The following is a 19,657-nucleotide window of genomic DNA, read 5'->3' as shown; positions in this document are numbered from 1 at the left end:
TATGTATGTACCACATTTTGTTTACCCATTCAGCTGTTGCTGGACAAGTATTTTTTATACTATCAAATATTGTATTAAGATCCCAGGTTAGTCTGACTATAAACATTGTACATATAACACACTTTTCCCCCCTTTGCCTCTGTATACAATGGGTTTACTTTTTCAAAGCCATAAGAATGATATTCCAACAACATGCAAGTGGATTTTCAAAATTAAAAAGTCCTACCAAGAATTGGGCCATCTTTTTTTTTTTTTTAATTTATTTGACAGAGAGAGACACAGCGAGGGAGGGAACACAAGCGGGGGAGTGGGAGAGGGAGAAACAGGCTTCCCGCCGAGCAGGGAGCCCGATGCGGGGCTCGATCCCATGGTCCTGGGATCATGACCTGAGCCGAAGGCAGACGCCCAACGACTGAGCCACCTAGGCGCCCCGAGAATTGGGCCATCTCAACATGAGGCCTTTTAAATTTTCCGCTGTCTTATTTAAAGTCTTTCTTATAGGCAGATATAATCTGTCAAAGTGATGAGGCCAGCACCCCGTACAACTGAGCGTTCTGCCACATCACAGACCTCGGTCTGCGGCCGCAGGGCTGTTGCCAACCCTGAGTGAGCGAAATGCCCTTTTCTTCAGCATTCGTCTTTGCTTCTTGGAACATCTGGATTGCGTTCCTCAGGATCGTGTCGGTTGCCCGGGAGGGAAACCCTCCTCAAGTCAGCTTAAGCAAAACCAAATTGGTGTATGTGGTGGAGGATGGTGGTGGTGGGATTTACTGGTTTCTGTCATGGAAAGAATGCAGGAGTAACTCACAAAACTAGGGCCTGAAACCAGGGACTAAAAGGAGCTAGCACCTTCCTCTCTGCACAGCTCTGTGGCCCTCCCTCTACCTCTCTTCCTTTCCTACTGCGCTCAGGTGTCCTTCACCTGGCAGGGCACGTGGCCCTTGGCTGTCCTCCGCTTTGCAACTCCAGCGGCAAGACAATCCAGAGAGGGATCCCAGAGAAGGGCTGTGATTGGCTGCTCTGTTGAGTCACGTGGTCCCCTATTGGGCCAATCATGTTGTTAGGGTGATCGTGAGTTATTATTGGCCAGGCCTGGTCACATGGTTATCCCTCCGCCAGAGTGGTGGCCTATGGCTTTCAGACAGAGGAAAGGGCAGGTGTGCGGGGAAGACAGAAGAATTGCGGAGTCACTCTGAGGGGGGTGGGGGAATCTGTTTTTCACCATAGCAACGCGAAACATCCTGGGCGCACACTGAGTTCTTTGTCCTGACGATCTCCTGGAGGGAAATGCTGGAGGGCAGGATTGCTGTCATGGCACTGGCCAGAGGCCAGTGTTTAAGAAGTATGTCCGCAACCTCAATGAGATACCACCTCACACCCGTCAGAATGGCCAAAATTAACAGGTCAGGGAACGACAGATGTTGGCGGGGATGTGGAGAAAGGGGAACCCTCCTACACTGTTGGTGGGAATGCAAGCTGGTGCAACCACTCTGGAAAACAGTATGGAGGTTCCTCAAACAGTTGAAATTAGAGCTACCGTTCGATCCAGCAATTGCACTACTGGGTATTTACCCCAAAGATACAAATGTAGGGACCCGAAGGGGTACGTGTACCCCAATGTTTATAGCAGCAATGTCCACAATAGCCAAACTGTGGAAAGAGCCAAGATGCCCATCGACAGATGAATGGGTAAAGAAGATGTGGTATATATACACAATGGAATATTATGCAGCCATCAAAAGGAATGAGATCTTGCCATTTGCAACGATGTGGATGGAACTGGAGGGTGTTATGCTGAGTGAAATAAGTCAGTCAGAGAAAGACATGTATCACATGACCTCACTGATATGAGGAATTCTTAATCTCAGGAAACAAACTGAGTGTTACTGGAGTGGTTGGGGGTGGGAGGGATGGGGTGGCTGGGTGATAGACATTGGGGAGGGTATGTGCTACGGTGAGCGCTGTGAATTGTGCAAGACTGTTGAATCACAGATCTGTACTTCTGAAACAACGCAACATATTTTAAGAAAAAAGAAAAAGAAGAAGATAACAGGAGAGGAAGAAAAGGGGAGTATGTCAGAGGGGGAGACGAACCATGAGAGACTATGGACTCTGAAAAACAAACTGAGGGTTCTAGAGGGGAGGGGGGTAGGGGGATGGGTTAGCCTGGTGAAGGGTATTGAGGAGGGCACGTTCTGCATGGAGCACTGGGTGTTATGAACAAACAATGAATCATGGAACACTGCACCAAAAACTAATGATGTAATATATGGTGATTAACATAACAATAAAAAAATTAAAAAAAAAAAAAGAAGTATGTCCGCATCTGATATCTTATTTGTGCCTCACCAAAAACCCTGAGGAACAGCAGAAAAGGAGTCGAGTGACGGGTTTAGGGACACGCCGCGGATGAGGGCGGAGAAGAACCCAGAGCCCTGGCTCCCTGACTCCCATTGTAGTGCTCTCCCCCAGCAACATCACAAAGTTTGGACAGGTGGTGGGAGGGTTCAAGCACCGGGGTCAGGCCTGACCAGTTAAGGGAGGGAGCTTCGTCTGCTGTCTGTCCCTTGGAGGAGCTGGGCAAGCCCCTGGGAGGAGATGGGGGGGCGGCCCCTGCTTTCCGAGCCTGCTCGAGCTCTGATCGGGGACGTCCCTCTGCTGGACCTGGCGTCCTCCCAGGGGGCACTCTCAGTGCGCAGCTCCTGCAGGACACTGTGAAGATGCCTCAGTGTGAGCAGGAGTCTCTGGTCTTGAACTTGCATCTCAGCCTGGGAGAGAGAATCAGTGTGAGGGGGCTGGGCGTTCCCCAGAAAGCTTATTCCCACATCACTGTCTCATTGGAGACAAATCCACAGGCTCGCAGAAGCCGTGTCCACCCAAGCCTCAGTTTCTTCATCTGCAAAGTGGAAAGCAAATTACTTACCTTTCAAGGCCCTTAGGAGGACTGAATGAGTTAGCCTGTGCTCTAACATACGAGATGCTTGGGGCGCCTGGGTGGCTCAGTAAGTTGGGCCTCAGACTCTTAATTTGGGCTCAGGTCATGATCTCAGGGTCAAGGGATTGAGCCCTGCATCCTCCTCTGCGCTCAGCAGGAAGTCAGCTTGAGATTCTTTCTCTCCCTCTCCCTCTGCCCCCATACTCATGCTCTGTCTCTCAAATAAATAAATAAATCTTTAAAATACGAGATGCTCAACTAACCAAGCTCTGTGATCATCTTCGTCATCATCATCATTATCAAATGTTATTCTTATTTACAACCTCTCTGTATGCTTTAATCCTCAGTGCAACAAACAAATCACTTTATAGGTATTAAGGTGAAAGTGACTTCATGTTGTTGTTTTTTTTTTTAATATTTTATTTATTTATTCATGAGAGAGAGAGAGAGAGAGAGAGAGAGAGGCAGAGGGAGAAGCAGGCTCCCAAGGAGCAGGGAGCCTGATGTGGGACTCGATCCCAGGACCCTGGGATCATGACCTGAGCCGAAGGCAGACGCTTAACCATCTGAGCCACCCAGGCGCCCGTGACTTCATGTTAAAGCAAAGTGGAGTGCACCCTATAGGCAGGCAGGAGCCATTTGGAACAATGATCTTCAACGTAAGGTCCAGGGAACCCTTGGATCCCAGAAACCCTTTCAGGGGTTCAGGAAGGTCAAAACGACTTTCATTACAATACTAAGATATTGTCTGCCCTTTCATCCTCTTATGAGCCTACAGTGGAGTTTTCCAGAAGCTACGTGATGCATGATATGGTATATGATTGCATGCAGAAGCAGATAGGAGAACCCAGCAGTTTTCTACAATTAAGGAGTTTACTCTTGTTCTTTTTAAATGCATGAAGTAAACACTAAAGATTTCTCCTTTGTCCACATTGGTAGATATAACTCACTTAATAAGACGTTAAAACTTTCCTTTTCTGACTAGGTAATTCTCACACATGATACAAAATTGAGAAGCTACAAAAGGGCATGTGAGGAAGTTTCCCGCATCTCATCCCCCACCTCCCGCAACTCAGTCTGCTCCCCCAGAGGCGTCACTGGGAACAGTATCCCTCCCATCTGTCTGTCTCTCTAAGAGATAATTATTAACATTATTTCTCCACTAGAATAGCCTTTTATTTTCATGACAAACTAATTACTTCACAGGTGTGAAGATAAAGCCCAACTCCCGCACTCCAGCAGTAGCTGTCCTTCCAAGAGAGTAGATGGAAGGAGGGAGAACCACCTCCTGAGAACACGGGGGCTCCCCAGGTTGCAGTGCGAGTAGTAGCAGGGCCACCCTTGCCATGCCTTCCCAAATTCTTGGGAAAACTTTAAGTCTGTGTGTTCTCAATTTTAGGGTTTTCCTCCCACACATTTTTATCATTCAACCTTTAGCGCTGCTCTGGGTCCATGCTCGGGAGAGCGCAGGGAGGCACCCAGCAGGGAAGCAGTGGTAAGGGAGGTGGAAGACTCCATGCCCTTGGAGTTGAGGGCCGGGAATCCTGAGCAAACTGGCTTCCACAGGAGGGAGGTGTCCCATCTCACGGGGCGAGAGGTCCTGCGGTGATAAGGCATGCTCTGGGCTCAGTTTGCTCAAGTTCCACACTGAAAGCTCTTTCCTGCCTCTGAATGCCCTTAGTCATCAGGCTGGTTTGCCCTGTCACAAGATGGCGGCAGTTCTCTCCCCTCTTTTAGATCCCACCAGATCTTTGGGGCTTCCATGATCCTCATCACGTAAGGGCCATAAAGGGAGGGGAGAGCACCGGACTGTTGTCCATGGTAGTCATGTTACCAATTTGTTCCTTCTGCTGCATGAAGTCACTGTCCAGGACTGATCCTTCCCTGACCGTCAAATGGAGCCTCTTGGCTGAACTTAGGTGCCCTTTTGGAGTCATGTAAATTCCACGTGATCAAGGATAAAACAGGCTCGCCTGGGAAATTTACAAGTCTGGCATCCGTAAATGGAGACTCAAGAGTTCCGTCTCTTGGCATCATGTGAAGGGAGGTGCTTGGGCCTGGGAGGCTGTGCCCCAGGTGGGCTTCCCCCAGCCCTGCCTTGTTTTCCCTCTTTATGTGGTGAGAGAGAGTTACCTTATTAGGTGGATATTGGCCTTTTGGGTGTAGGCACCCAGCAGACTCAGTGTGGGAACCCAGTGTTTAGGGGAGCATAGGGAAGGCCCCTGCCCAGCCTCTGGATCCCTGTGGACCGTGAGAAGCTGCCTCTCCTGCTGCTGGAGTCCCCTGGTGCATGAGAGGCCCTATTGGGTCAGCCCTACCCACTAGGGTGAGGACAGGATTAGGTCCCAGCTGGTCTGTTACCTGGCAACCCAGAAAGGTCATTTTTGGATAATCCCATGTGTCTCTCCCCTGACTGAGAAGCTGGTCTATTGGGATCCAAACCTTGGGTGCTTTTTGAGGTTCCCCGAACCACTTCTTTCTCTCTCTTGCCTGAGAGAGGGGGCATGCACTTTGGGGGCATCCTTCTATTTTTGGACTTGGAGAAAACAGCACAAAGAGGGGCATAAGGCCTGGCTTCTTGAGCAGCCCCCAAGGGACCAAGTAACATAATCCATAAATTCAGGAGAGTTAATGCCTCCAGAGTGGATCTTTACCACGGCAAACAGGAGACAGCAGTGAGCTGGGCAGGCTGAGTTCCACTTCTTCCCTCCCCCCAGGGTGCAGCTCCCCTTGCCCTCCTGCAGAGAAGCCTGCAGCCAAGAAAACCAGCTGCTGAGAGAGCACTGGGCCTCTCGAGGCCCCTTGCAAAGTGGTGGCCTGCTTGGTGACAAGGGGAGTCATCTCACATAGCATCGCCCTTTGCCACCGCTCCCTGTTTCCTTTGCTCTCACTGCTCTGAGCTGCATCTCCAAATAAATCATTAGGACCCCAATCCTTGTGTGGGCTTCTGCTTTCTAGAGGGTCGGGGCCAGGACAGTGGGTGTGCTGGGCAACAGTGGTGACAGCCAAGCAGACACAAAGTGGATTACACTTGTCTCCTTCCCAAACTAGTACAATAGCCCCAGCAATGTTGGTACCATTATCATCCCCCATTGTATGGTAAGGAAACTGAGGCTCACAGAAGTAAAGTCGCTGGCAGGGGCCACACAGTACAGAGCTGGGCACACTCCCAAGACTCGGTGTAATTCTAAGGCCAGTCTGGCCGGCACTGCACCCAGAGCCTCCTCGTATGTAGGCCACGACCTACTTATCCAGGCACCCGAGACAGCGATTGTGCCCTTTACGGCTGGTATCGGAGGTGGGTGGGGGGAGCCCGCAGGACCTACACCCTAGCTGCAGCCTCTGCCCCAGCCAGGGGGCTCCTGCGAGGGGGTCCCAGGGAATCTGAGAAGATATGGGGTGGAGTCATCAGGTGAAAAGAAATGCAAATCCTTACCAGCTCCTTTCGCAGCCACTCCAGGGTCTGCCCAAGACTTGGGGTTGGCTCTTCTGTTTTCATCGCAGCGTCCTTGGAGGGAATGTTGACACTAACCTGCTGATGGGCCCGAGGGACCTTTGATTTGTACAGTCTCTCCTACCTGCTTCCGGCAGGGAGCAGGGTCTGGCTAAGTCACTGAGGATGGAGTTAATGAGAGCAGGACGTGGCTTACGTTGGAAAAATGTAGTTGGCTTTTTTTTTTTTTTTTAAAGGGCTTCAGTATTCTGAACAGAATAAGGAGGGAGGGAGGGAGACCACTGGGGTATGGGCACTTCAGTACCCAGGGGTTCCAGAGTCCAAAGTCTGATGCCAACAGGATCATAGTGACTGTAAAGCTTTCAATGATAATAATTATCAATATATTATGAATTATGAATTAATAATTATGAGAATAGTTGTCCCTTTCTGAAGGCTTAGTTTTCTCCAAGTGCCTTACATAGATAGGACCCCATTTGGGGCAGATACTGCATCTGTGTCCCTAATCCCCTCCCTCCTTCCTCACCTCTCCATAGAGTCACTTTCCAGGTTCCCTAGCTTCTGGGGTGTCCTTGCGACCCATTTCTAGAAAAGGAGATCAAAGCAGAAATTTGCTGTTAGACTTCTAGGGAAACTTACCTTCCTGATAAAAGGAAAAATGTCAATGAAGCTCCCCCTAAACTCCAACTTTCTTCTCCTTCCTTTGGCCTGGAACGTGGATGTGATGCCTGGAGCTACAGTAATCATCTTGCCACCTTAAGACAAAGACCAAAAAAATTGCAGAGACATTAGAAACCACTGAGTCACAGCATCACCAACAGCATCGGCCTGTTATGTGAGACAATAAAACCTCATTTTTAATTGGGCAAACACAGGCTTACAGACACACCATTTATTCTTCACAACACACTATCAAGTGGGTATTTTTTAGTTGTTTCTTTCAGTTAACACTTATTGAGTGTCTGCCATGTGCCAAAGTTCTGCTCTAGGCACTGGGGATATGACCCCAAATCAGAGAGACATAGGTCCCACTTTTCTGGAGGACATGGGAGTGGATGGAAACAAACAATGATCAAATTAATATTATGATGGAAATAAATAAGATATATTCTCACATGGGGTTTAAAATAATTTATTCTAGCCACATGAACTAGGAACCCCAAACTAAGAACTAACATGGTGATCCCAGACAAAGAGCTGAGGGGACCAGCAAAACCAACTCAACCCATTTTGGAGGGACTTGCCCTCAACCCAGGCTGCACAAGCTGCCCAGAGCCAAAGCTCCCCTACAGAGGAATTCAGAATTCAGAATTACAAGGGAACCAGCCACCATAAGTGAGAGTTAGCAGACACCGTCAACGGCAGGGTTAGGCCCCTCTTCTCCCAACAACTTCAGATGAAGGTAACAACAAAGTATTTTGGAAAGAATTAAATTCATTACAAAAAGGAATAAAAAACAGAAAAGATTACTAAAAAAGGCAGATTCAAAAAAGAACTAAATCAAATTCATAGAAGTAAAAATGAAAGCAAATGTTTATAAATTAAAGAAAAAAAGAGGGTACCTTTAGAGTAGTCCTGGATTCAGAGCTAGGGCGGTGGGTAGAGGACCTAGGGAGGCAGACTGGGATGCAGCGGGAGGAAAGTGCTGTGCAGAATTCTCCCCAGCAGGCACTCAGTGGAGTGAGGAGGCACACAGCCTGAGTGATGGGGAGGGGGGCCTCCACTGTCTTGAAGGCGGGACCTGGGGCTCCTGGCAAGCCCGTGATCCACCAGGCAAGAAAAGGGGTCCCTACTGGAAGCCAGGACACCTGGGATCTAACCCCCAGCTCTACCAAACTTTCTATGTGAACTTGGGCCTCATCTTTTCCATCTTAGGTAGAATGAGACTCAAAACAGTTACCAAATTGAGTTGTAAGAAATGTCACCTTTCTTGTGCCCCGGGGTTTACAGTCTGAGATGTATTCTGCCACATGCAGAGAAAATTTTAGGTGCAATTTCTCCTGGTTCTGCGGTCACTCTTTAGAACCAGAGAGGGTCCAAGAAACTCTTGTCTGCCACATTCACATGCCTCCTAACCACAGGGGCCAGAAATGATTTCTTCCAGGCAAGTCGCCAGGCTGTGTGTCCCATGACCTTGTAATGACAGGGCAATTGTCTGGGTCAGAGGTGGGTGCCGCAGCCCGAGGCAGCTGTCTGCGGACAGGACAGGACAATTTGCGGGTATGAAACGGTGTGAAAGGAGCTGGGTCCTGCGTGGTGACCAAATGACTCAATCAGGTTTTCTCTCAGAGAAGGGGAATTTGCCACCGATGGAGAGGTCAGATTGTCACGGAACACTGTGTGACACAGCTCTCCAAAATGCCATACCTTCCAACACCAATCACTTCTTTTCGCTCTTGACTGGGATGGTCTGCAAGGGTGCAGCTCTGAGCCTGCTCCGTGGGCCACTGGAATCACTAAGCGGGTTTTTCTCTTGCCAGTGGCAAAGGATGGGAGAGCAAGTGAAACCTTGCAACGCCTCTTACGGCCGAGACTGAAGACTGCCGCGCTGTCACTTTGCCGGGTACCACTGGACAGAGAGAATCACGTGGCCCAGCCCAAAGTGAAGAGGCAGGGACACCCACTCTGCCCGCAAAGAGATCCTGCCAGCATGTGGAGTCAGGGAGGAGTGGAGAAGTGGGAACCCCAATTCTAGACCCGGAAGGAAGTTTGGTGAGGAGGGGCCCTGGGTGTGGAGGGGCCCAGGGGGAAGGTGGCAAGCAGAAACCAGGAGGTGGCAGGAGCCCGAGGCAGAAGGAATTGCCGTGGCTTTGGCGGGAGACGCAGAAAGAACGAGAGAGATGCTGATTTCAGAATGACAGTTGAAGGATAATTTAGGACCACCAACATTTATTGACCTACTCTAGACCAGGCATCATGCTAAGCCCCCAACACACATAACCCTGTTTCAGCCTCAAAACCTTAGGGCTGCAGTTCCCAAACCATGTGCCCTGGCACCCCCGAGGCCCTGCAGAAAACTCACAGAGACACTGCAAAATATTTTACAATTTTGAGGGAGGTACAATGACATATGCTGGGTGCTGGGCAAACTACTATTAAGTTGTTCGAACCTAATTGCTTAAAGAACAACCCTCTGGTATTTCTTTCTTTTTTTTTTTTTTTAAGATTTTATTCATTTATTTGACAGAGAGAGAGAGAGAGAGAAAGAGAGAGAACAGGCAGAGAGGAGGGGCAGAGGGAAAGGGAGAAGCAGGCTCCCTGCTGGGCCAGGAGCCTGACACGGGGCTCCATCCCAGGACCCTAGGATCATGACCTGAATTGAAGGCAGACCCTTAACCGACTGAGCCACCCAGGTGCCCCAACCCTCTGGTATTTCTTTGAGCCTGGCACACTGTGAAAAAATTGCAGAGATGCTAAGGGTGCTTACTTCTGCCCATAAGGTGGGTACCCTTGTTTTCCGTGCTTGATAGTTGATAATAGATAGATCCTCTTATTAACCTCTTTCACGGATGAAGAAACTGAGGCTCAAAGGGGCAAGGATTTTCCTAGGATCCACCCAGCAGGTGAGCAGCAGGGCTGGAAATAGAACCTGTCCTCCCTGACCTGTCCCTGACCGGGACGGTCTTGCTTGATGTCTCCCAGGACATCAATGGAGGGTCATGGAAAGGCTCAAGCCAGGCCCAGTGCATTCTCTGCCTGACACAGTAGTGGTGTTGATAGGAACTCTTGGCAGTTAGAGTCTGCGCTCTGTCCTTGCCTCTACCACTGATGCCTAATTACCCTGGAATTACCCTGGAAAGCCATTGCTTGTGGTTAACTTGTTTTCATGCCATTTCATTTATTTTTAATCCCACTCTCAAGACTCTGGCTCACAGCACATTTTATACTTCACAGGCTCAGCAAGGCTTGGCACACAGGGATACGGGGTGGTGGAGCCAGGAGGCCTGAAAAGGGAAAAACTTAAACCCTTGAGTGAAGAAAGATGTCCTCACCAAATACAAAAGCCAGAACAGCCATCCATTCATCATCCATGGGCAGCTAATAACATGGCTTCTGCGTGTCAGTCCCTACACTGGATGCTGCAGGTATACAGTGGTGAGCAAGACAGACCTCACACCAGACCTCTGGGGCCTATGGTCCAGCTAGTGAGAGGATCCATTGGCAATCAAGTGGTTCAAAGATCGTTCTTTATACTACAAGCATGGCATATATATATAATATGTGTTATATTATATAATATATATGCCAAAACATATAATATATATGTATCATATTATATAATATATATGCAAAATATACTATATAATATATAATGTATATATTAAATAATTATATATTATATTATTATATTATTTTATATATTATTATATTATATATAAATATACTACATTATATATTATACTATATTATATTATATTATATTATATTATATTATATTATATTATATTATAATGAATGAATGAATTTGCAAACAAAGAAACTATGGCTCCCCTGCAGATGTGAATTGCCCACACAAGTCAGCAACTGTGGAAAAAATTGCAGGTTGTCCCTCAATATCTCTTCGCCCTTTCACACATGGCAAAAGACTACATTCCCAGACTCCCTTGCAGGTAGGTGTGGCCATGTGATTAAATCCTGGCTGATGGGATATGAATGGAAGTGATGTGACCAATTTCTGGGTTGTGCTTTTAAAAGGAAGGAGAAGGGTTCCTGCCCCTTCCCCTTGTCTTCCTTCTGCTGATTGGAACATAGACAGAAGGGCTGGAGGTGGAGCAGCCATCTTGGGCCACAAGGGGGAAGATGGCAGAGCAACAAGATAGAAGGAACCTGGGTCTCTTGTGATTGGTGAAGCCACCACGCCAGCCTTAACTGCCAAGTATACTTTAACGTGAGGGAGAAATAAGTTCTGTTTTATTGAAAACACTATTGTTTTGGGACTCTATTACAGGTGTCAAGCCAATGTCCTAAAAATACAGCAGCAGAGCCAGCAGCAGAAGCCAGGCTCCTTGATTTTCCCTACTCAGGCCCTTTCCGTAATCCACCCCCCCATATATTTTATTTTCTCCCACATGTTTTCTTGTTCATGACCTGATCTGTTCCTCACAACAGCTCTGTGAAGTCCATAGCAGAGACAGGATGTCCGTGATGTTCACTGGGCAGAGAGGGAACCCAGGAGGCAAGAATCATAGGTGACCTGCCCTGAGGCACATGGGCAGAGTTATTCCCATCTCTTGGATGGGGCAAGTGGGCTCAGAGATGTCACTTAGTTCTGCCTCCATGTCTGACTCCTAGTCTAGGGTCCTACCCAGCCTTTGGTGCTGTCCCTTCTTGTACCCTGAGCACCTTTGCCCTCATCGCCACTTCTCAAAATACAAGTGAGGTGGAAGTTTAGCAGAGAGAAGCCTCTGCATTGTGACAGGCTTGAGCCCTCCCAGCCTCCCGTGTGTTAGTGTGCAAGCACACACTAACACACCAACCACAGGGGGCACAAGGATGGAGTCCAACTGGCATGGGAGGGCCCAACACCACCTCTCCTTCTGTGGCTGCTTATCCCCTTTCAGCAGGCCCCCCTTCAGCCCAGACAACAAGGCCAGTAATCCAATCACTTGTCTGCTCCCCTGCCCTGCATCTCTGCACTTGTAGGTCCTGAGCACCTGCCCCATACCCCTGTATTCTGTAGCGAATGCTGCGAGAGCCCCATCCATAGCCCCTCAACACCCACCTTCTCCATATGTGTCCAGGCCTCCTACTGCAAAGCACATCTGACTCTCTGCTTAGGAAACACGTTTGACCCATTCAGAGGACGGGCTGGAGCACGGGAGTAGCCCTCAGCAATGACAAACAGGGGCCAGTGGGTGAATGAATACCTCCTTTTCCTTGGCTCTCAGGAATCCAGCAGGATGGGGCCCAGGTGCCCACAGCAGTCACATGCTCGTCAGTGCACCTGCAGTGTGTGGGAGGCCTTCCCTTTTCGGCCTCGCCTTCCCACTCCTCTACTGTGCTTCCTGGGACCACCTCCCGAAAAAGCCACTTGCCCTCAAATTCTTGTCTCACGTCTACTTCTGGGGGAACCGAACCTACAACAAGCCCTATCCTCGCGTGCCCTGTACACACGAGTCCCATGCACCTCTTTCTGAGCCCACCTGTGCTACACGTGAGCGTCCTGTCCACGGTGCACTAGCCCCGTGGTACACAGGTGTCCTACACATACCTGTCTTCGGCCAGGTATCCAGTACACAGACCTACATCCTAGGTCAGACAGGTGTAGCCCCTGCCCCCGATGAGGCGGTAGAGACTCTGGTGAAGCCAAATGGGACAATGGGAAGAATGTCCTGGACCCCAGTTAGACATGGATGTGACTCTGAGGCAGCTCCAGTTCCCTCCCCTGGGGGATGAGCTGCACGTGACTAAGCTGTCATGGGCGTAGGGGAGCTAACCCACGTGGTGTGCAGCATGGGGAGAGGTGGCACATGGGAGGGACTCCAGCAAGCCGCCACCTCCTTTCTTCGTGCGCCCACCATCTCCCAGGGGGTGCTTTAAATCCAGGGAACCCTGTGCCAATTCATTTCCTCTAATCCCTGAACCGTGTCCGGTTACCGTGACATTAGAGCCTCTCCATAAGAGCATCAGAGCGCCAGGAAAACCAGATGAGCCAGGTTGGGACCCGAGGGTAAATATAAAACAAGTGAACATACCCAAACACCAGAACTCAGCAGGATGCCCAGAGACAGATGAAAGTGAATGGGGTGGGGGACAGCGGGCGTGTGGCCGATCAGCGCTGGAAATTTAGGTCTGCCTGACGTCCCCGAATCAGCCTGGAAGTCAAAGGCCCTTGGCTCTGCTTGCACTTCTACTAACCCTCACTGTAGCCATACATCAATCTCTTTTCTCTTTGGCACTCAATTTTTCCAAATGTAAAAATGGGAATAATGTCAATAACTCAGAAATTTTACATGTGCTTTGAAAATTATGATGGGACCCAGCATGGTGGTTATGGGTGCTGAGCTGAGGTTTGGATTTTTTTTTTTTGAAGGTTTTATTTATTTATTTATTTATTTATTTATTTATTTATTTATTTTAGAGAGAGAGGAGAGTGCATGCTCACTCCAGAGTGGTGGTGGTGGGGCGTGGTGAGAGAAGTAGAGGGGGTGGGAGAAGAGAATCTCAAGCAGATTCTGTGCTGAGCCTTGAGTTTGACGGAGAGCTTGATCTCATGACCGTAAGATCATGACCCTGAGATCATGACCTGCGCCGGAACCAAGAGTTGGACACTTAACCGACTGAGCCACCCAGGTGCTCCTGAGGTTTGGATTTGAATCCGAGGTCTGTGATATACTGACTGTGGGCGAGTAATTAATTTCTCTGTGCCTCAGTTTCCTCAGCTTAAAATGGGGCTAATAGCGCCTATATGATAAGGTGGTTAAGGCGATTAAGTCGGCTAATATTGGTAAAGCCCTTAGAATAGTGTCTGGCATATGGGGAAGTTTATATAAGTGTTTGTCAAATAAACACACAATTTGTTACTATTACTTCATCTCTGTTTAAGTGTTGTTACCTCTTCCAGGAACACTTTTCCTTTCTCCATCCTCCTTCATGTAGCAAAACCTCAATCTTACCTGGGTTATTCTTTCATATCACCCTCCTGGACACACTGTTTCCAGAGTTTTCTCACTTGGAATACAGGGGTGTAGATTGGATCTGTATTTTTCAAACTTCAGCCACTCACGTACCTCTTTCTCAATTTTTGCCTACCACCTCTACTTTGATTTACTTATGTTTGTCTTTAAACTGACCATATTAGATAGGAATAGTTCCTCTGAGGGACGGAAAATCCCAAGTAATAGTAGCTTATATAACATAGGAGTTTATTTCTCTCACAAATAAAAGTATGGGAAACTATCCTAAGCTGGTTGTCCCATGGTCATCTGGGATCCAGATTCCTTCAATTTTGTTGCTCCTCCATCCTAACATGCTTCCACCTCATGGTCCAAGATGGCTGCACAAGCTCCAGCCATCAGGTCTGCATCCTGGCAGCAGGAATAACAAAAGAAGAGAAGGAGAACATATCCCCTTCCTTTAAGAACACTCAATACATTTTGCCCACACACCACCTCCTCTGTCAGTCTAACGGCTTACTGTTATACTTGGTCACACCTAACTGCAAGGGAGGCTGGGAAATGGAATCCTTATTTCAAGGGCACTGTGCTAGGTTACTGATCAAGGGTTCTATCCCAGTGGGAGAAAGGGAGAGGAAATATTAGAGGAAACCAGCAGATTACATTGCCCCAACTTTATAGAGATTCATATAGTTTTCTCTCTCACTCTAAGCAATATTATCCATGATATCTCTGATTTCACGAGCCAGTTATATGTTTTTCTAAAATACATTAAAATAAATAATCATTAAAATAAATACATATATACATATAGGTGTGTGTGTATATATACGCTAGAGGGTGGGAGACTGTTACGGTCCCCAGAGACCCAGGCCTCTGGTTGTTCATACCCTTATGTAGACCCCTCCCCTTGAATCTGGACTGAACTGTGACCTGCAGTAAAGCAACAGAATGCAGCAGAAGTGACACTATGCCTGTTTCAACCCCCAGCCTTTTTTTTTTCTTAAAGATTTTATTTATTTTATTTTATTTATTTTTTAAAAGATTTTATTTATTTATTTGACAGAGAGAGACACAGCAAAAGAGGGAACACAAGCAGGGGGAGTGGGAGAGGGAGAAGCGGGCTTCCCGCTGAGCAGGAAGCCTGATGTGGGGCTCGATCCCAGCACCCTGGGAGCATGACCTGAGCCAAAGGCAGATGCTTAACGACTGAGCCACCCAGGCGCCCCTTATTTATTTATTTTAGAGAGAGAGAGAGAGCAGGGGGAGGGTCAGAGGGAGAGGGAGAGAAAGAATCCCAAGCAGACCCTGTGATGAGCACGGAGCCCAACACAGGGCTCCATCTCACAACCCTGAGATCATGACCTGAGCCGAAATCAAAAGTCGGATGCTTAACTGACTGAGCCCCCCAGGCGCCCGTCAAGCCCCAGCTTTAAGAAGCTCCCACAGCTCCTTCTTTTGTATCCTGGGGAAAGTTGAGTGCTATATAAAAACTCTGACCACCTCAAGACCATCATTGTGTGAGGAAGCCCAAGCTAATTACCTAGAGACCACGTGGAAGAAAACAGAAAAACCCAGCTGACAACTGACAGTGAGAACCAGGTCCCAGATACATGGCCATGTCTGAGCTTTTCCAGCCAACTCCCAGCACTATGGACCACTCCAGCTGATGCTGTGGAGAGCAGAACTGAGCTGTCCCTGGTGAGTCCAGCCCAAACTGCAAACTGAGCAAATAAATGGTGATTTTCTTTTAGGCTGTTAAGTTTTGGGGTGGCGTGTTATGCAGCAATATATAACCAAAGCACATTTATCTGTATAACAACTAAAATCATGTTATGCATCATTACTCTTGGAAAATTCTGGATTAAGTGATGCTCTAATGTTCTAGAAGAGTATGAGCTCTCTCTCTCTCTCTCTCTCTCTCTCACATGCACACAGACTCAGACATCACCAGATAGATGCACAAGCAGGAAATTGATTGAAGACTTGTGGCTTGCCAACATGACCACGATAACCTCCCAAATGGTCTCTGTTTTTCTCTTGTCCCCTTGTACCTGGGAGCAGCTAAAGAGAGAATGTTTGCAAAATGCAAATCTGATCACATCACTCCCCTGCTTATCACCCACTGCAGTGTGCACGAGGGGTCTCCTCAGGTTCAACTATACACTCACACTCAACAGATGGCCATAAGCCACACTTGGCGTTGACCTACTCTGAAGGCTATAGGAGAGGAACCTTAGCTTGCTAGCATGGCCCTCAATGAATGCTAGCACCAGGCACTTCTCTCAGTGGGGGGGTCCTTCCTGCTGGCCAGCAGAGTAAAGCACGGGTTCAAGGAGATGGGATCCCATCAGTGGGTGCAGGAGCCACCCTAGCTTAAAAGCTTCATGCCCCATGGGAGCCCACATCTTTGGACCTGCCCAGTTACATGAGTCACCGTGCTCAGGAAGCCCAAAGTATGATTTTCCACCAGGTATTTATTGTTCCTTCCAGTCCAGATGTAGGTTACCAATCTCTCGATCCTTGTTTTTTAAAAAATTATTTTTTAGAACAATTCTAGATTTATAGAAAAATTGGGAAGGTAGTACAGAGAGTTCCCATAGACCTGGCACCCAGGTTCCCCTATTATTAACATCTTACGTTAGTACAGGACATTTGTTACAATTAATGAACCAAAATGGATACATTATTATTAGCTAAAGCCCTACTTATTCAGAGTTCCTTAGTATTTACCTAATGTCCTTTTTCTGTCCAGGATCCCACTGGGGATACCACACTACATTTAGTTGTCACGTCCCTTTAGGCTCCTCTTGGCTGTGACAGTTTCTCAGACTTGCCCTGTTTTTGATGACCTTGACAGTCTTGAGGAGAACTGGTCAGGCATTTTGGTATAATATCCCTCAATTGGGATGTGTCTGATGTTTATCTCATAATTAGACTGGGGTTGTGGGTTTTGGGAGGAAGACCACAGAGGTAAAGTGCCGTCCTCATGATAGCCTATCAAGGGTACATGCTATCAACATAATCTGACTGTTGATGTTGACCTTGACCACGTGGCTGAGGTAGTCAGGTTTGTCACGTATCTCTCCTTGTAAAGTTACTCCCTCTTCATACTGTGCTCCCTGAAGATCACGATGCTCAGCCCACTGTTAAGAACTGGGGAGTTATTGTTCCCCTCTCCTTGAGGATGAAGTATCTATATATTTGGAATTATGCATGGGAGATTTATCTTTTCTCCCCCTCTTTTTCATTTATCATACTTTAGGTTACAATCCAATATTATTTTATTTGCCCAAAATTGTCCAGCTTTTGAAAGCTCTTTCAGGTGCTCCCGATGGCCTTTGACACACCTCCATCCTCCTGTGTGTGTGCGTGCGTGTGTGTGTGTGTGTGTGTGTGTGTGTGTATTGGAGGACTTCCTTCCTTCCTGGAACCCTAAGGCACTCCATGCTCATCTTGTATATGTCCTGCTCCAGTTCCAGAATCAGCTGTTTCTCCCTGGTTTCTTGTGTTGGTGGATGGTATTAGAAACCAAGTTTGGATACCACCTGTGCTTGCTGCTGTCCAGTATCATTGTCTAGGCTCTCTGAGCTGATAAAGGAAATGTACATGTGTATACTAACCTGTGTGCATACACATATCTATAAATATTTCTGTATGTAATCTTCTGCATTTAAATTAAGCTAAACATGAGTTCATACTGATATCTCCAGTTTTTTTTTTAAGATTTTTATTTATCTGAGAGAGAGAGAGAGAGAGAGAGAGAGAGCGCGCGCACAAGCAGGGGGAGGGGCAGAAGGGGAGGGAGAGGAACAAGCAGACTCCTTGCTGAGCAGGGAGCCCAGTGGAGGGCTAGATCCCAGGACCCTGAGATCTTGACCTGAGCTGAAGTCAGACGCTTAACCACTTAACCGTGTGAGCCACCCAGGCAACCCTGATATCTCCGCTTCTAATCAATTACCATATGGATCATTCCAGTCTCTTCCTCAGGGGTCATTTTTATTATAGCAATGTTGCCTAGTAACATAGTGGACATATGTTTATCTGTTTCCAAGGAAACAGAGCTAGATAGTTAACCAAAGGTCAAATTCTCATGCAAAAGCGGAAGAGGTTTTGTTAACCCTTTACTCACACGCATCAGTGGCTCCCACGGCTCTGTGGGTAAGAACAAACTCCGTGGCGAGCTCTGCAGCCACCTGGCTTGCCGACAGTCCAGTCTCATCTCCTCCCATGTTCCTCCATGGCAGCCACCTCTGCCAAGCCTCACACAGTCCTTCTCTCCCAGGGTCTTTGCGCATGCCAGTCCCTCTGCTGGGCAGGCCTCTTTCCCCTGCCCTCTTTATCTGGCTGCCCCTATTCATCCTTTGGACCTCAGCCCAATCCTTGCTTGGGCAGGGGAGCCATCCCCATCTCCCGGACTAGGTCAGCACCCTGCCGCAGTCTCGGCACAGCACTGCGTACTTTTGCTTTATGGCCTTTACTGCGGAAGCAGTGTTACATTCTCTCGCCCCTTCCTCCCACTAGAATACGAGCTTCTTGAAGGTAGGGCTGCAGTTTACCTAGTTAACCAGTGTATGACAGGTGCTCAGTAAATATTGGCTCATTTGCTTCATTCCCCAGTTAATAAATATTTATCAAGGGCCTTCTATGGGTTGGCCCCTTTTCTAGTCTCTGGGGATACAGAAGGGAGGGAGACAGGAAAAGCTTCTGCCTCTTGGTACTTACTTTTTAGTGGGCGTGACAAAAACAAAGAAATAAGCTCATGTCAGGAGTTGATAAATGCAATGGAGAAAAATTCAGAGGAAATGTACATGCGTATACTAACCTGTGTGCATACACAGTCATGTCAGGAGTTTGATAACTGCTATGGAAAAAAATTCATCCAAAGGATGAATAGGAGTAAAGGGTGTTGGGACACTGCTAGTTTTAAAAGGATGGTCTGGGAAGGTGTCTCCAAGAAGGGGGCATCTGACCAAGGACTTGAAGGAAGGACAGGAGCGAGCCCTGGGGATATCAGGCAGAAGAGTGTCCCGGGAAGAAGGAACAGCACAGGCAAAGGCTCTGAAGCAGGACTGCGCACTCCGGAGGGAACAGGGAGCGCTTTACACAGAGGTCTCAGCCAATCACCGGAGCCCCTACTACGTCCATTTCACAGACGAGAAGCTGGGCTCCAGGTGACATACGGCTGGGAGTGGCAGTGCCGGCAGGCACACGGGAGTCTGGGGTCACAGCTAGCTTCCCCTCAAAGTCCTGAGCAAGAGGCCAGCCTCTGAAGGCAGGGAGAGACTGAAGCCTCCCCACCTCCGAGGTCCCACCCAGGGCTCCATCACTCCAGCCTCAAAGGCGCAGGCACCCGGTTTCCAGGCCATCCTGGTTGACAAGGACGGCACAGGCCTTTGGAGCAGGACGTGTCAGGCTCTCCCATGAGGTGGCTGAGGAGCCAGGACAGGGCACCCTCTTCTGCCTACCCTTCCAGGTGGCCGGACCCGGCTGGTCTTCTGAAAGCCCCCAGGGCCCGCATTTTCATGATCCCACCGACAGAGGTGAACGCTGAGGCTCACAAAGGTGAGATGACTTAGCTGAGGACAAGCAAGTGAACTGGCCTCCAAGTCTTCGTGGAAACCCCATGATCTTCGGACCGAACTTCTCTCG

At 48.3% G+C, this 19,657-nt stretch overlaps 1 protein-coding gene across 2 annotated transcripts; it reads right to left on the bottom strand.

The window, feature by feature from the left end:
- Positions 1 to 2,315: 2,315 nt before the first annotated feature.
- Positions 2,316 to 19,530, bottom strand: CUNH20orf202 (chromosome unknown C20orf202 homolog). Of its 2 annotated transcripts, XR_012374671.1 has the most exons (3): positions 18,138 to 19,530; positions 7,029 to 7,144; positions 2,683 to 2,768 (listed from the first exon to the last, which is right to left on the bottom strand). XR_012374671.1 is itself a non-coding variant. In XM_025876283.2 (2 exons), the coding sequence occupies exons 1-2, from the start codon at positions 6,432 to 6,434 to the stop codon at positions 2,535 to 2,537; spliced, it is 297 nt and encodes a 98-aa protein (XP_025732068.2). In that variant the 5' UTR covers positions 6,435 to 6,497; the 3' UTR covers positions 2,316 to 2,534. The 2 variants fall into 2 exon arrangements, 1 of the variants encoding a protein (XP_025732068.2); XM_025876283.2 differs by lacking the exons at positions 7,029 to 7,144; positions 18,138 to 19,530 and adding an exon at positions 6,372 to 6,497 and having other exon boundaries at positions 2,316 to 2,768.
- Positions 19,531 to 19,657: the final 127 nt, after the last annotated feature.

This window comes from Callorhinus ursinus, unplaced genomic scaffold, assembly GCF_003265705.2.
Source record: "Callorhinus ursinus isolate GAN/ISIS: 27379988/994484 unplaced genomic scaffold, GSC_fseal_2.0 scaffold38, whole genome shotgun sequence".
NCBI classification, from domain to species: Eukaryota; Metazoa; Chordata; class Mammalia; order Carnivora; family Otariidae; genus Callorhinus; species Callorhinus ursinus.
The sequence above is the reverse complement of the archived record's forward strand: the minus strand, read 5'-3'. Positions and strand labels throughout refer to the sequence as shown.